At 47.8% G+C, this 17,965-nt stretch overlaps 1 protein-coding gene across 4 annotated transcripts in view; it reads right to left on the bottom strand.

Moving 5' to 3' along the window:
- LOC137425115 (uncharacterized) overlaps positions 1-17,965 on the bottom strand; it is a 97,710-nt gene that overhangs the window by 18,393 nt on the left and 61,352 nt on the right. For all 4 annotated transcript variants that reach the window (XM_068113214.2, XM_068113215.2, XM_068113217.2 and 1 more), the window contains one exon: positions 197-498. In XM_068113214.2, the coding sequence (XP_067969315.2) occupies positions 197-498 (302 nt within the window). The remainder of the gene's footprint in view (positions 1-196; positions 499-17,965) is intronic.

Below are 17,965 nucleotides of genomic sequence, written 5' to 3'. Positions count from 1 at the left end.
CACTGTACCGAGAACCATTCTAGTTAATCTCTACTCCGATATAAATTGAACCCAAGACAGGTTGGATTGTGCTGAACCTTCAGGCTGCATCTTGGATATTTACTTATTCATTCCAACTGCTGTTATAGGATTAATTGCAAACCTCTCTTGCCAGCACAATTATTGGACTGCAAAATGAAGAAAGGAAAAGGTATACCTGAGGCCACACAATTGTTTCTTCATCACTTTTGCGCTTCTGGACTTTGTTACTGTTGGTGTTGTCCACACTCTCCATCTCTCCATCACTTTTTTGTTGCTCAGTCTTCAAAGAACGTTGCACAGCTTCGATGTCAACATGCTGGAATGGAGTGCTGGAATGCGGTGCTGGATCAAGGAATGTGCTTGCAGATCCTGCAAGGCCTTGCAATGGTGAAATGTCATTCAGGAGCTCCTGAACGATCTTACCAGTGCTGCTCGGTGGGGTTCCTTTGCTCTGGGGGTTGGATGGAATGGGCCACACTGGCAGTCCCAGGGAAGCAAAGAAAGGACATTCTTTTAATACTACAGTTATTACAAATCCATGAATTGCTATCTAACGACTCATATCTTTCGTCTGAAGAATTCCTCTCAGAATCATTTTAAAACATGAATTGCGACCAAAGGTTTAAACATCCTGTAACATTCACATTCAAGAAAAATATACAGAGGGGCAATGCAGAGTAATCGAACCTATCAATGCTTTGTAAATTGCTGAGAATGAAACGGTTTCTTTTCGAAAAAGGGAAAGAGGAAAGGAAAGATAACGGCATTCATGCTCATAAAATTATAGTACATTGCACTGATACAAGCATGCATGAAATATAAAAACGATTAAACTGAAAAACAAATAATCAACACAACCTCCCAAGGTAGTTGGCCGAAATATGAGCAACAGCACAAAAGCAGTACTGTAGGCAAACGTTGTCCACCACACCCAATCACCCATGTGTGTATTTTGCCTATCATCGAAAAAAAAAATTCATCCATATTAAAGCAAGTAATCTGAGCCAATGTCCTTTTGTGCACTTGGGCTGAAATGAAAGAGAGTAGATTGTAGAAATGCATACGCTGTGTACAGCGGCAACATTTTGTCATGCAAATGAAAAACTTGAAACTTTGATAGCTATCGATATTTTATTGCTCAAAAAAAAAAAGTTAGATTGCTTTTAAGTGGTTTTGTTTATTTATTTGTGACCTCTTATTACCTAGGCCACCTAAGGTGTACTGAGGGTATATTTTCAACCTTGTCTGTTTGTTGGTCTGTGTACAGGGTATCTCAAAAATTCGTGGACAGATTCAGACGAAATTTGGTGGACCGGTTGGGTATGTGACAAGGACGAAATGATTATATTTTGGTGAAGATCCGGCTACCATAATTTTTTAAGCAATTCTTCACCATTGACAGATGGTGCCAAAAACGATATACTGTGCCAACAGAAAGTCGACACCCCCTTTCAAAATTTTCACTTTTTTTTTGTGTGTGTACAAGATCGAGGCTCATGTAAGAGCTAACATTAATCACATAAAAACAAACTGACACATCAAACATAGGAAAAGGCAGCGGGAGACAAGATGGGGAGAGAGAGGGAAGCACACAAGTACAACAGTAGAGAACGGGGACATCGGGAGATCTGTGGTCTGCGGGAGGGAGGGGGATTGAGGGTGTAATGAAATTGTGTCTAAGTTGAACCCAGGTGTTATGCCGACTCTGTCCACTGAGAGGCTCCTATAAGAATTCGGACTGGACAGCGCTCCGCTGATTCCTGTGACATTTACTCTGTGTGATGTAGTGCATACTCAGATGGTGCGTATTACTCTTGGTTCTAAGCTTGCTTGTACTAATTGCAAAACCATTACTTACTTCTATGATTACTGTATACTGATATGTGGCTTGTTGGTTTCTTACAGGTATTGCTAGAGATCGATTCTGAATTAAACCTACTCTTGGGACAATGTTGTAGGACTGATTCTTACAACAATTAATTCAGAATCGTCTCTTGTCTTGAACGGGATCATCATGACTCACAAGTTAATACAAGTTCCAATCTTCAGAGCGGACCCTCAGGCGCCGGACGCATCTGCTCAACTCTCGCATTGGCTGAAGTTACTGACCAGCCATCTGGACGCCCAGGAGGAGCTCACCGATGTAACTAAGCTCACGGTGCTGCACTCCCGCGTGAACCATACGGTCTACACGTGCATAACCCAGTGCGCTACGTACAATGCGGCTGTGGAGGAATTGAAACGCATCTACATGAAGACTCGACGCATGGTCTATACTCGATATCTGCTCGCATCTCGACAACAAGATCCATCGGAGACCATCGACCATTTCGTTCAAGACCTACGCCGATTAGAGAAGTGCTGTACTACTGCGACACGAACCCCTGTACAAGTGTCTGATGATTTAATGCGGGATTCTTTTGTTTCTGGGATTTATTCCCCAATCATCAGACAACGATTGCTTGAGGAAGAAGAAGAGTTGACGCTGGAGAGAGCTCATAAGCTCTCGCTCTTGTACCAAGAAGCTCAAGTTCAAGCCGAATCGTACGGCCAACCGTACGTCACTGCAGGTTTAACCGGCGCGACACGACCGGAGAGAGCTACCGCGGAGCCCACGGATGCTGCTCCTCCGCCGGAATCGGGGACAACAGACACTCTCGAGGATTTCGACCTGAGTATGACAGCCGCCGCGGCCGCTTCCCCAGCCAGAAATAACGCTACATGCTTTTTCTGCGGGAATCGGAACCATTTAAGGTCAGTTTGTCCGGCTAGAGACGCGAAATGTCATTCGTGTTCTCGGGAAGGTCATTTTGCAAAAGTTTGTCGCTCGTCGCAGGGCCGGCGACCTCGCTCGACTTTGAATGTGATACTCTCTCCGCCCGAACCACGGCCGGCGCCACGCGCGGCCTTGATTGGGATCGACCCTCCAAGCGGGCCCCGTGCTGCACACGTGACCTTGACTGTGAAGGAGGCGCCGCCAAAACAAGTGGCGTGAACAGGCGTGATCGCGGCCCGCCCGTCCTTGACTGGAATTCTTTCGTCACCCAGGCCACGTCCGGTATTGGCACGATCGACGCGAGCTGGCATCGGATCTACACGCGTGGCTCGAGCGCCACCTATCGATGGCTCGACTGACCCACGTTCGGCTTTGCCCTCACAGAGGACGCTCACTGCCGTCAGCTCCACATGCGTGGCTCGAGCGCCACCTATCGGCGGCTCGACCGACCCACGTTCGGCTTTAACTTCACGGAAGACGCTGGCTGGCGTCGACTCCACACGCGTGGCTCGAGCGCCCCCTCTCGACCACTCGACGACTGCAGGACCGCCTGGCTTGTCCAGCGCAGTTATTCTACTAATGATAGCGGGGCAACATGCAAATGCGTTTATCAACACGGGATCAACGGATGGTTATGTTGATTTATGACTCGTTCAAAAGCATGGGTAGCCGATTCTCGGGACAACACGTCGAATCTTCATGGCATCCCAAGGGCTATGGCTCCGCACTCGGGGAGAATGCCGCCTAAAGCTTATGATTAATGGTCGCATGTTTCCGGATGTGCATTTAATGGTCTTACCAGCGTTATGTGCGGAGGTGTTGCTGGGACATGATTTCTCCGACGGCATGGGCGATTGGAAATGGAATTTGGTGGTGCTGATACTCTTGCTGTGTGTGCTCTTGCAGGGATGGAAATTGAGCCACTGTCGCTGTTCCCCAATATGACTGCTGACTGTACACCGGTTGCCATTAAATCGCGATGCTATTCCCGGGCTGACATGCAATTCATTGCTGAGGAGACGGCGCGACTACTAAAGGAGGGTATAATCGAACCTAGTCGATCGCCTTGGAGAGCCCAAGTTTTGGTCGTGCAGACCGCCTCGCATCGTAAAGGCATGGTAATCGACTACTCGCAGACGATAAATCGGTTTACACAATTGGACGCCTACCCACTCCCGGGCATGGATTCTCTGGTACGACAGGTGGCACAGTACTCGGTCTACAGTACTTTAGATCTTCGTAGCACGTATCATCAGATTCCAATCTCCGAGGCCGATCGCATCTACACCGGGTTTGAATCCGGACAAAGGTTGTACCAGTTCACCCGTCTCCCTTTAGGGGTCACAAATGGGGTATCCTGCTTCCAAAGGGCCATGGACGATATCATTGCTAAGGAGAACTTAACCGATGTCTTCGTTTATCTGGGTAATCACGGTTTGCGGGTACGACAAAGCGCATCATGATGCTAACCTGAAACGCTTCCTCAAGGTTGCGCACAAGTATCGCCTGACTATGAACGAGGATAAATGTCGCTATTCCGCTCGAACGATACATCTCCTGGGGTACACCGTGACCCATGGCTCTATCGCTCCGGACAAGGAGCGACTGCGACCCTTGCTCGACATGGCCCCGCCCCACGATCGTACTTCTTTGAAGCGTGCTCTCGGGCATTTTGCTCATTACTCTAAGTGGGTGCAAAATTTCTCTGAGAAGCTTCGTCCACTTGTGGATCGCAAAGAGTTCCCCATGGCTCACGTTGCTAAGGCCACTTTCCATGGCCTGAAGTCCGACATAGCTGGCGCCGCTGTGTCGACGATTGACGAAAACAAGTCCTTTGTTTTGGAAAGCGATACGTCGGATCACGCGATAGCTGCTACACTCTCTCAAGGGGAGCGACCTGTGGCCTTCTTTTCAAGGACTCTCTCTCCTGCGGAACGCCGACACTCATCTGTCGAAAAGGAGGCGTATGCTATCATCGAGACGATCAGGCGCTGGCGGCCATATTTGCTTGGCAGATGTTTTCAGATCATCACGGATCAACAGAGTGTTGCCTTTATGTACGACATGCGCCATGCTCAACGCATTAAGAATGAGAAAATCACTCGCTGGAGGATTGAGTTGGCCGATTTTTGTTACACTATCAAGTATCGCCCCGGGCGGGATAACCTAGTAGCAGATTCATTATCACGGCCACCGGTGTGTGCGAGCCTCACCTCTTTTGAGGATCTCTGTGTCCTTCATGACACATTGTGTCATCCCTGCATGACGCGTTTAGCTCATTATGTGTGCAGTCATAATTTGCCCTATTCGATTGAGGATATTCGTGGGCTATGTCGCACTTGTTCTGTTTGCGCTGAACTCAAACCTCGCTTCCACAAACCTCGGATGGGTACGCTGGTCCAGGCCACTCGGACGTGGGAGCGTTTGGCTATGGACTTCATAGGGCCCCTGCCGCCTTCGTGTCTACCGTCTTGCCCGGGCATACCGGCTTCGGGCAGTTCTCTTTATCTTCTCACGGTAGTTGATGAGTTCTCCAGATTTCCCTTTGCTTTCCCGTGTGGCGATATGACCGCTGCCACAGTTATCTGGTGTCTGCGGGAGTTGTTTTCTATGTTTGGGAACCCGGCCTATGTCCATACTGATCGTGGAGCGGTGTTCTAGTCCCAGGATGTGAGAGCATTCTTGCTCCAGCGCAATATCGCTTCTAGCTATACTACTCCGTATCGGCCCCAGGCGAACGGACAGGTGGAATGCTTTAATGGCATTATTTGGAAAGCCATTGCTCTGACACTTAGGTCTAACGGACTAGGGTTGGACCGATGGACCTGGGTGGTACCCACCGTGCTCAGCTCGATCAGGACTTTATTGTGCACCGCTACTAATCAAACTTCCCACGACCGTATGTTTCGTTTTTCGCGTCGTTCTGGAGGTGGTAGTCCTTTGCCGGCCTGGCTGGCTGTGCCCGGACCGGCTTTCCTCAAACGCGCGGTTTGCTCGAGTAAGTACGAACCCCTCGTCGACAAGGTTCGTATTCTCCAAGCCAACCCCGAGCACGCTCGAGTGCTGATGCCGAATGGACGTGAGTCTACCGTCTCGGTACGTCATCTTGCCCCATGCGGGGATACTGTTGCGCCGGACTACGGCACGGTTATTCCGACGATGGAGAATCTACCGGTTATCCCACCGCCATATGAGCCCGATCCGGATGGCTTTGTGGGGCCACCGCCATCACCCGAGTTAGGTGATCATTTCGATGCGGAGGATTTCGGTCTCGTGGATGTGGCACCTGGTGCCTATCGGACACGCGCCAGGAGAGAAATTTGCCGCCCCGATCGCTACGGCTGAACTGACTGACATGGACTGCTGCTACCTGATATTACTCTGCTGCTAACTAATGTTTCTATGCTGCTATGACTTGCTAGCTTGACTTCCGCCATTGGGGGTAGTGTAGTTTTAACGGCGGGGAGAATGTAATGAAATTGTGTCTAAGTTGAACCCAGGTGTTATGCCGACTGTCCACTGAGAGGCTCCTATAAGAATTCGGACTGGACAGCGCTCCGCTGATTCCTGTGACATTTACTCTGTGTGATGTAGTGCATAATCAGATGGTGCGTGTTACTCTTGGTTCCAAGCTTGCTTGTACTAATTGCAAAACCATTACTTACTTCTATGATTACTGTATACTGATATGTGGCTTGTTGGTTTCTTACAGTAATTGTTAGAGATCGATTCTGAGTTAAACCTACTCTTGGGACAATGTTGTAGGACTGATTCTTACAACAGGGGGGAGGAGGCATGGGAAGGGGGGGGGGGGGGGTTAGAGGTATAAAACACATTGACACTGCTAGGACTTCCAGGAAAGAAGTCGATATTTCAAAATGCAAATTATAGCCAAATTATATTGTTGCCTTACAGCCTGGAATTAAATCATACTTTTTCCACCTTTATTTACAAATCGTAACGCACAACTTCTGAGTGAAAAACAAATTCTACAAATTTCAGAAAATGAAAAATACAAAACTAGAATTTCTTGGTTGGGTAAGTGTCCACCCCCCCTTATAACAGCAATTGTAAATTAGCTCAGGTGTAACCAATCACCTTCAAAATTACACACCAAGTTAATTGGCCTCCACTGATGTCAAGTTGTAGTGATTCTGATCATTTCAGAATAAAACCAGCTGTTCCTGTAGGTTTCCTCTGCTGGGTAGTGCATTTCACAGGAAAGACAACGATGAGCACCAAGGAGCTTTCAAAAGACTTTTCATTGGACAAATATGTGGAAAGGCACAAATCAGGGGAGGGGTATAAAATATTTCAAAGGCCCTTGGAACACAGTCAAGGCAATCATTAAGAAGTGGAAAGCGTATGGTATCACCAAGACCATGCCTAGATCAGGCTGCTCCTCTAAACTGTATGACAAAGCAAGGAGGAGACTGGTCAGAGCGGCCAATGGCAACTTTGAAAGAGCTACAGACCTTTATGGCAAAGAATGGTCACTGTGCATGTGACAACAATATCGCAAACACTCCACAAATCTGGCCTGTACAGTAGGATAGCAAGAAGGAAGCCCTAACTCAAAAAAGCCCACCTTTCGTCCTGTTTGAAGTATGCAAAAAACCACACCGCAGATTCTGAAGCCATGTGGCAAAACGTTTTGTGGTCTGACGAAACCAAGATGGAACTTTTTGGCCGAAATGCAAAACATTATATTTGGTGCAAACCCAACACAGCACATCACCCAAAGACATCATCCTTACTGTGAAGAAGTGGAGGGCATTTGGTACCACCAAGGACGGCCTAGATCGGCCTATATCTAGGCCGGCCTGATCTAGGCATTGGAGGGACAGCCTAGATCAGGCCGTCCCTCCAAACTGGATGACCAACCAAGGTGGAGACTGATCAGAAAGGACACAAAGAGGCCAATAGCAACTTTAAAAGAGCTACAGGCCTTTATGGCAAAGACTGGTCACTGTGTGCACGTGAAAACAATATCACAAGCACTCCACAAGTCTGGCCTGTACAGTAGGGTGGCAGGAAGGAAGCCATTACTCAAAACAGCCCGCCTTGAGTCCTGTTTGAGGTATGCAAAAAAAAACAATCCGGAGATTTTTAAGGCATGTGGCAGCAAGTTTTGTGCGCCGATTAAACTTTTTGGCCTAAATGCAAAATGTTACGTTTGGTACAAACCCAACACAGCACATCACCCAAAGAAAACCATCCCTACTGTGAAGAATGGTGGTGGCAGCATCATGATATGGGGATGTTTATCAGCAGGGACTGGGGAAATAGCCAGGATACAAGGGAAAATGGATGGAGCAAAATACAGAAAAATCCCAGAGGAAAACCTGCTGCCCTCTGCAAGAAAGCTGAAGTTCACCTTTCAGCATGACAACGACCTGAAGCACACAGCCAAAGTTACACTGGAGTGACTAAGAAACAAAAAGATAAATGTCCTTGAGTGGCCCAGTCAGAGCCCTGACCTAAATTCAATCGAAAATCTGTGGTATAACTTGAAGATTTCGGTCCATCAACGGTCCCCACACAACTTGACTGAGCTTGAATAGTTTTGTGCAGAAGAATGGACAAATATTGCCCAATCAAGGTGTGCAAAGTTAGTCGAGACCTATCCCAACAGCCTCACAGCTGTAATTGCTGTCAAAGGTGCTTCCACCAAGTACTAACTTTGGGGATGTGGGGGGAGGAGTGTGGGGGAGGGAGGGGTGGTGGACAGTTTAGATCGGTAGCCCAGGGGGGTCAGCCTCGCTGGAAAGTTAACCAATTTACATGTATATAGCAATTGTCCATGTGCATGTCCATGTAAGGAAATGGACGTCTGCCGGGCACATTCTGGTGGGTGTGGTCAGAGGGGCCATTAGAAAGGGACCCCAAAATTGAGCTAGATCAGCTCTGAGTTAACCTGATGAAACCTACTGGAAAATGTTCGGCGTAGTCCCAGGTATCATGAATGGCCACTGCCAGACATTTTCAGTGGTGGGTTGTGCCCACCAGATACCCCCGAATGCCCCCCCCCCCCACCCCCCGCCGCCCATTGAGCTAGACAGAATTCTGACAAAAAGCCCAATTTATCTCTTGATTCTGTGGCTTTGTAATTTACTCACAATTATCAATGTAGCATGTATTTGACCAAGCCTGAACCTAGACAACAAGGTGCCAGGCATGTTACTTTATATGTATTACTTTTTGTGACACTTTTACTGGTATATGTGTGGGAAATAATGTCAGTTTTAAAATAGGAATCAAGAAGTCAAGTTCACTTTTCACTGCAACCCAACTTATTTTATTAATGATCAGAGTCATCAACACATCCAAGAATATATTAGAAGCAGTATGAGAGGTAAATTTTGTTACTTGAACTGCTCCCCATAGATATCATGCTGCCACCTATTATCTCATTAATCAGGCTTTAAAACTTTAAAGATTTAAGAGAAGTCTCTCCTTTGTAACTATACTCAAAATCTGTGTGTTTGATGATGCAAAGCGGTACATGTACATCTACATCCCTTTGAATCCATCAGGTACGTGTGTGTATGTTACCAGAATAGCGCTGAGGCCTCATCACTAAATGCATAGAATTCACCTAACCCTCACCCTCATGCTGATGCTGTCCATCCATCATATGGAGGGCCACTTGTCCATTAATTAGGCCTACCTTATCCACTGATATAGACATGTCAATGAACATTATGCAGTCAAGGTTACTCACACTATATCCTACAAGTGGAGCCTATATGCTTAGGTGTACAGTCAATAATTTTAAGGCTAAACAATGCGAATTTATACTCTTTTCTTGATTGAGGGAAATGAATGCATATATTTTTCGTGTCTGACTGGACCATTATGATAATTCTTGTACATGTGACTGAACCATTTCCCTCACGGTAAGCTAATGCCCATACTACGAAAAATGTCAATTTTGATTCCTCTCAATTAATATTTAATACAAGTCAGGAGATGACGATGGTTCACGAGCGAGCGGTATTCAATGACAAAGGACGGACTATAACCGAAACAGGCCCAGACAGGCCAGGAACGGAAATGTCAAAACGAAGGTTACTGACCTTGAAATGTGATAGAAAATAATGTATCAGTTATGAGTTTAGTTAGCTACACAATACCGAAAATTCGGTTCGATTCCGACAACTTTGAAACTTTGACCTTTGTGACCTTCAAAGGTCAAAGATTCTGAAATTTGTTGGAAAACTTGTATTTCATGATGCATGTGATAAAATAAGATCATGTACGACATTTCACCCTATCAGGAAGCGAACAATGTAATAAAACCATCAAAAATCGACTTTTCTAAATTTTGTCACCTTGTGACCTTGACCTTGGGGCGCAAATGAGAAAAAAAAAATCGAGCTCCGTGGGGCTAGACACATGACATTGGCCTAACTAAATACCGAAACCCCTGTCAGATTCTACTAACTCCCTCGGAGAAGATGTAGCTTGAACTCGATTACCCCCTAAAAATACATCTTTTTCGGGCGTCGCTCCGCCCACAATGGGCGCAATATGCCCACTCTAGGCAGGACACAACTAGATCATGATATCGCCCTCCCACCCAAGTTTCATCAAGATCGGATGATATCATCGGGTTGTTATGCTGCGGATAGACAGACAGACAGACAGATACACACCCATGACGAATATAGTGGTCACTCTGTTTGATAACTCGTGAACCAATGACTGTCATTTCTTTTTATAATGGGTGTTAGCAAAAGTGTGGCTCTGGGGATTTGTTAATACAATGCATTATTCTATTCTTTCAGCTTTGGATTAACGACGTCAGCCAGGAGGATGACTTCAGAAGAGCAAGGTTCGGAAGAATCACCCAGGAGGATGGATCCAGAAGAAACATGTGCGATTCGGAAGAGCAATGTTTGGGAGTGTCAGCCCAAGGATCAAATCGTTCATCCACTATTATCAATCAAGAGGTAAGTGTAATGAAACTTAATTTGCACATTCGAAAGCACTGAGAAGATACCACTCACCAAGCCACCAGAGAAATCTCCTCTCAAAATGTCTACTGAGTTAGCATAATTTTCTAACTTCAAGGACTGAGGTGAAATTCGGAATTTCCATAACCAAATATCAAACGTCATTATTCCTCCCCCACAAAGTTATGTTTTCGGGTTGTCCGTCTGTCCGAGTCTCGTTATTGCGATGTCTTAAGACCCGCTGGACAGATTTTCGTCAAAATTTTTACATGTATGCACTTGGAAGAAGAGGCAAAATGATTAGATTTGGAGTTATTAAATCAAAGGTTACATGTCAATTTATTTGCACAGATTATCCATTCAAACATATGCGGTTGCCTTGCAGGCAGAGGCATATTTCTCAACTGCACGTAGTTGAATTTCTCTAGCTGACAGTTAAATCCACATGTGATCATATGGTCCCTGGACCATTTAATTTTTACTCCACATTAACGGACCCTATTTTAATTCCAGAACAATGACGCTGAGGGTGTTTCAAGCTGCTATATCTGTCACAATTGCACAGAAGAGGACGGCAAGCTGAGAAAGTTGAGTGACAGGATATGGACAACATTAAAGAATGCTGCTGCCTTGCGTAAAAATTTGAAATCTGACATACTTTGAGGTCACACAACAGATTTTGGTAAGCAGTGATCACGAATCTACTGTCAACTATCACCCTTCTTGTCATAAGCATTACACAGCAGTGAAGCATCCAAAAGAACCCCTGCCACCTGATGAACCCACCGCCAAAAAGGCTTCGATCCAAATGTTACATATTTATGTGAATGTATGTGGATTACCATTCAGGTCTTTGCTTATCCGTGTGTAGTATATTAAGGGTTGTTGTGATTGGAGGGTCAGGAGCCCTTCTGAACAAGTGGCCGGAAACGGAAGTGACCGGAAACGGAAGAGGAAAAGACACGAGGAAAAAAGGACGAGTATTCTTCCTCGCCCCGCACCGACGAAAGGTGGGATTGATTGAGCCGTGTGGAAAAGCGGCGTTCCGAAGCCCGCCTGGCGAGAGGAATCACCGGGACGTGTACCTGCCCGGTGGAGACGTCAAGTTGACGTGGGGCCGTGCATCGACCCCGCGTCTGGCACCGTTCCCAACACCGTCTAAAAAGACGCGTACGGGTCGCCCGTTGGGGCCTAACACGCCTGGCAAGCGGCGTGGGCCTTTTGGCTTGCTTTCCCGTCCCCGCGTCGCGTGGCCGCGAGGGGCTGTAGCCGGGGTGCCGGGTACGATACCTGCCCGGTGGAAACACGTCCACCCGGGGTTCGTTCAACCGCCCGAGTGCGGCGACGCTGACTATCATCTTGGTCAGGAGGGGCCCAGAGACATTGTGCGGGACCGAGACCAAAAGGGTGTCGTGAGTACTCACCGGGACACACGTATATAAGATGGCCATCTTACTCATAGGGAATTGATTGTGGCTGGGGAATTGTTGATGGTAGTGTATTGTTGATTCCTCGGGGAAAATCTCCGTGGTTGTGTCATTGAAATATTGTTGATGGTTGTGTATTGTTGATTGCTCGGGGAAAATCTCTGTGGTTGTGTCATTGAAATTGTATGGTATCATTACCATTGGAAATATATCCTTGAACATCAGTTGTCTCCTGGGTGAAATTCATATGGATTGCGTGGCGAAAGCGCATATATAATACAGCTTGCTGGCGGAGTTCCTCTCACGGTCCGGGGGTCACCGAGACCAGGTATTCATCGAGGGGACCACGTAACAGAATTGGGGGCTCGTCCGGGATCTAAAATTGTATAACATAATAAAATAATAATATTTTATTAATTAAAATTTATTAATTAATTATTAATTGGTAAATTTTTTTGAGAAATTGGGGTAAAGTCTTGGGTGAAGGTTAACAGGTGTTAACGATAGACACCATGGCGTTTGTGGCACAGAACTTTGGGGTAACCCCGAGTGAGGCACAGTTCCGAGAGTTGCTAAAGTCGGACCTATTGAAATTGGCCAAACATTTTAACTTGGAGGTCCGAACTAATTTGAGGAAGGCAGAGTTGCAGGCCACGGTGATACAATCTATGGTGGGATTAGGAACATGGGACGAGTTAGCCTGGGAGTGGCTACCCGAAGAACCAGAAGATGTTGAGCTCCGGAAACTGGAGTTGCAATTACGGAGCCAGGAACGGATTAAAGAAGAAGAAAGGAAAGCAGAAAAGGAAAGAGCAGAAGAAGAAAGGAAAGCAGAAGAGAGGAGAGAAGAGAAGCAAGCAGAGGAAAGGAGAGTGGAACGAGAACTCCAGGAAAGGTTAAAAGAAGAAGAAAGGAAAGCAGAAAAGGAAAGAGCAGAAGAAGAAAGGAAAGCAGAAAAGGAAAGAGCAGAAGAAGAAAGGAAAGCAGAAGCGAGGAGAGAAGAGAAACAAGCAGAGGAAAGGAGAGTGGAACGAGAACTCCAGGAAAGGATGAAAACAGAGGAAAGGAAAGCAGAAGCAGAGGAGAGGAGAGCTGCAAGGGAACTCGAAGCAGAGGAGAGAAAAGCGGAAAGGGAATTAAAGGAACGTGACATGGAGCTTCAGCAAGAAATCAAATTCAAGGAGCTGGAGTTAATGAGAGAACGGGGAGAGGCACCACCCTTGCTGACGGGGTCGACACCTAACCAGAAAACCTGGGATGTGGGCAGACATGTGAGGCTGGTTCCACCGTTCAGTGAAAAAGAAGTCGCGAAATTTTTTCCACACTTTGAGAAAGTGGCTCGACAATTAAACTGGCCGGAGGAGGCCTGGACCATACTCGTGCAAAGTGTGCTGGTGGGGAAAGCTCAGGAAATTTATTCGGCGCTACCAATAGACCAATGTGCAGATTATGAGGTACTGAAGAAGCACATCCTCAAAACCTATGAGTTGGTTCCGGAAGCTTACAGGCAAAAATTCAGGAATGCCAGGAAGAGGGAGAGTGAGACCCATGTGGAGTTTGCCAGAGTGAAAGAAAACATGTTTGATCGGTGGTGTGAGTCAAAAGGAGTCGGGAAAGACTTCGAGACATTGCGGGACTTGATCCTGGTGGAGGAATTCCAGCAGTGTGTCCACGAGGACATCAAAGTGTACCTGCAGGAAAAGAAGGTACCAAAGTTGTGGGACGCAGCCACCATGGCAGATGATTATGCCTTAACCCACCGAATAGGGGTCCACGAACCTAACTCCTCGCCTAGATCTCCGCAGGGGAGGTGGGGAACAGCAGGTGCGGAGAACGACCATACATGGCGGCGGCCTCGAGATGATTATGGGGACAACTATGATACCCCACCTGTTCGAAATCAGAGGGATGCGGGCCCAAGACAAACTTATAGTTCGGGGGGCCCGAGGCAGACCACGAGTTTTTCCTCCGGGCCTACTTGCGCTTTTTGCAAGAAACCTGGACACTTGATGTCCAGTTGTTACCGCATGAAAAGCGAAGACCCAGAGCGGAGTCCGACTACTACGACTCCAAACGCAATGGCCATTGTGAGAAATCGCCATCAAAAGGGTTACCAACCATTTATTTCAGAGGGGTTTGTGTCACGGGATGGAGCCTCGACTAACCGGAAACCGGTTAGGATATTGAGGGACACAGGGGCACATCAATCTTTAATGCTTGAAGGCATTTTGCCATGGTCCGAGGAGACGGAAACGGGGGATAGTGTTCGTTTACAGGGGATCGGGGGCGGGGTTAGTGCTCCCCTTCATGTCATCCATTTGGAGTCCGATTTGGTGTCAGGACCGGTCACCGTCGGTTTACAAGCCACGCTTCCTGTAGAGGGTGTATCTGTGGTTATCGGGAATGATTTGGCCGGGAGTCAAGTTTATGGTAACCTGAGGGTTGGTAAAGAGCCCAGCAGGGAAAATAACGCCACACCAGCTCGGGATGGCGACAAAAGTGCCAAGTTATTTGTAGGGGGACTGAACTTCAAAACAGAGGAAGAAGTTCTGACCTCTGTCTTCAACAGATATAGGCCGCTGGTGGAAGTGCGGTTGGTAAGAGACTGGGAAACGCAACAGTCAAGAGGGTTCGGCTTTGTCACGTTTGCCAGCACAAAAGACGCCAGAGAGGCAGAGAAGAATTGGAATGGCAAGGATTTGGAGGGTCGGACCATAACAGTAGGGAAGGCATTTCGTAGACGTCGAGAGGTCTACAGGAGAGGACAACTGGGCGGTAGTGTTGGTGGTGGCCGCAATCAATATTATTATGGAGGCTCCCTGAGTTACGGCCGCTCCCGAAGGAAGGATTGGCAAAGTAGTGGCCGAGAAGGAGACCGCTATTCATGGGACTACAGGGACAAGTGGTCCCACCCTAATTATTAGGGAAGTTCTGAGAAGTTGAAGCACTGAATGCGGCGGAGCCGCCGAGCCAAGATTCCTACACGGATTAACCGTGAACGCCGTTCCTAAAGGCGTCCATGTAGTGAACTTTCATGCACGGACTAACCGTGAACTCCACGTTCCTCAAGGCGCCCATGTAGAGAACTTTCCTGCACGGACTAACCGTGAACTCCACGTTCCTAAAGGCATCCATGTAGTGAATACTCGGCTTGGCCTCCCAGAAAAAGTGCTATCGAGTGGCTTAACTTTGGATCTGTGATCAACCCCTTAACCTTCATTCACAAGAAACTGGCGGTCAAAGTCAGAGGGTCATGAGATGGAGTTTGATTTGGCAGGGACAATGTCGTTGCTGGTGCTTAGTCCAGAGTGAGTAATCTGGAGGGGTTGTGGTGAAATTTTGGTTGCTTTATTTTTAAGTGATAACTGTGCCCGGGGGCAACTGATAATGTGGGGGGGTTGAGTTATCTGGTTTGTTTCTCCAAATTGGCCGGCAAAGAAAGTTTTCGCTGGGTTCAAACTTTCTTTCTTGAAGGGGGGGAGTGTTACATATTTATGTGAATGTATGTGGATTACCATTCAGGTCTTTGCTTATCCGTGTGTAGTATATTAAGGGTTGTTGTGATTGGAGGGTCAGGAGCCTTTCTGAACAAGTGGCCGGAAACGGAAGTGACCGGAAACGGAAGAGGAAAAGACACGAGGAAAAAAGGACGAGTATTCTTCCTCGCCCCGCACCGACGAAAGGTGGGATTGATTGAGCCGTGTGGAAAAGCGGCGTTCCGAAGCCCGCCTGGCGAGAGGAATCACCGGGACGTGTACCTGCCCGGTGGAGACATCAAGTTGACGTGGGGCCGTGCATCGACCCCGCGTCTGGCACCGTTCCCAACACCGTCTAAAAAGACGCGTACGGGTCGCCCGTTGGGGCCTAACACGCCTGGCAAGCGGCGTGGGCCTTTTGGCTTGCTTTCCCGTCCCCGCGTCGTGTGGCCGCGAGGGGCTGTAGCCGGGGTGCCGGGTACGATACCTGCCCGGTGGAAACACGTCCACCCGGGGTTCGTTCAACCGCCCGAGTGCGGCGACGCTGACTATCATCTTGGTCAGGAGGGGCCCAGAGACATTGTGCGGGACCGAGACCAAAAGGGTGTCGTGAGTACTCACCGGGACACACGTATATAAGATGGCCATCTTACTCATAGGGAATTGATTGTGGCTGGGGAATTGTTGATGGTAGTGTATTGTTGATTGCTCGGGGAAAATCTCCGTGGTTGTGTCATTGAAATATTGTTGATGGTTGTGTATTGTTGATTGCTCGGGGAAAATCTCCGTGGTTGTGTCATTGAAATTGTATGGTATCATTACCATTGGAAATATATCCTTGAACATCAGTTGTCTCCTGGGTGAAATTCATATGGATTGCGTGGCGAAAGCGCATATATAATACAGCTTGCTGGCGGAGTTCCTCTCACGGTCCGGGGGTCACCGAGACCAGGTATTCATCGAGGGGACCACGTAACACAAACAAGACGCTGCAGTGTCCTTCCCAAGTCGGATCAGCAGGGCCTGTTGAAAGGGACATGTATTTTCTGTGGCAAAAGCCGTAAGAAGAAAAATGGAAAAGAGGAGCCCAGACTGAAGATAGCGACAGTTGCCGATTGTGACTCACTTTGCCATCGGTTAAAGTCTTCGAAAAATGAACGTATTGTTGCGGTTGTGCCATAAAGGCAGACCCCTTATAGTTCATTGCACGACAACATGTAGCCTGCAGTAGTTAGATATGTCTTATTGAATGTAAAGATTAGCCCTTTCCCATTGTATAGTAATAGAGACCAAACATGCGTTGAGTTAGGCAGGATGTCAAGCCTTAGTGGCTGGGAGAAGCCATTACTAATGTGCAGGAAGGGGTGGCCAGAAGCACAGGCCGACGTGACCAGTGAGGGGGCGGGAACACCTCACCATGATGCGACAAGCCTCAGCCAATGGGAGGCTCTGGAACATTTTGAAGGGCGTGACCAGTTCTGATAATAGCCCACGCGCAGGCATTAATCATTCTCTTGCTTTATGGGACTTCACCGAGGCCACACCTGAGCTCTTGCCCCTTTCGTCACGCCCACGACGAGACCTCGCTTGATTTTTCATATCTCCCACGACACGTCTTTGGCCTTTGTTCGACGCCCGACACCCATCGTGTCTGTGCCGATCTTTTGCGCCATCCGGCTGACCCGCAAGCGTTGGCATTTCCTACACGACTCACCTGAGCTGAAGTCTGCCTGCGTGGCAGCTCGTTCCACCTGCGCTGAATTTATCTCACCCAGGCTACACGTCACGATCGAACTACGAGCCGCGCACACCAGACCACGTGGTCACCAGCGAGGAATCCCAGCACGTACATCGGTACGCCCTTCAACCAGAGTGTTATTCCCTGAGTGTGTGTCAGAGTGTGAAGGCGCCAGTGGAGTTTATTAGGATAGGTAAGAATTGTTAAGGTAAATCTTCGTCTCTGTTTCTCCCAAATAAAAGGCTGTACATTTTGTTCTTATTTTCCAACCTGCTTGGTACGTCTTTTCTCCATTGGCCTAGGATCATCCGGGACCGCACTTGGCTAGACTCAGGTCCATAAATCTCGTGGGGCAATGCCACTTTCCACACCGTGCAAAACTGCTCGGCATCCAGAAGGTGTGGGGGAAGGTGAGGGTTCGATCGCCGTCTTCAGTGACGTGTGCACCTTGCACTTGACCCTCCCGCAATAAATTGTTCTTAAGGAGTGGGATAAATTTGGAACCCTCCCGGCCCCTCGTATTTCGGCGGCACCCCGCAACAGTATCAAGAGTCTCATTCGGGATGGCG

Source organism: Myxine glutinosa, chromosome 4, assembly GCF_964187855.1.
Source record: "Myxine glutinosa chromosome 4, kmMyxGlut1.1, whole genome shotgun sequence".
NCBI classification, from domain to species: domain Eukaryota; kingdom Metazoa; phylum Chordata; class Myxini; order Myxiniformes; family Myxinidae; genus Myxine; species Myxine glutinosa.
This window is presented reverse-complemented; position numbering and strand designations above follow the sequence as displayed.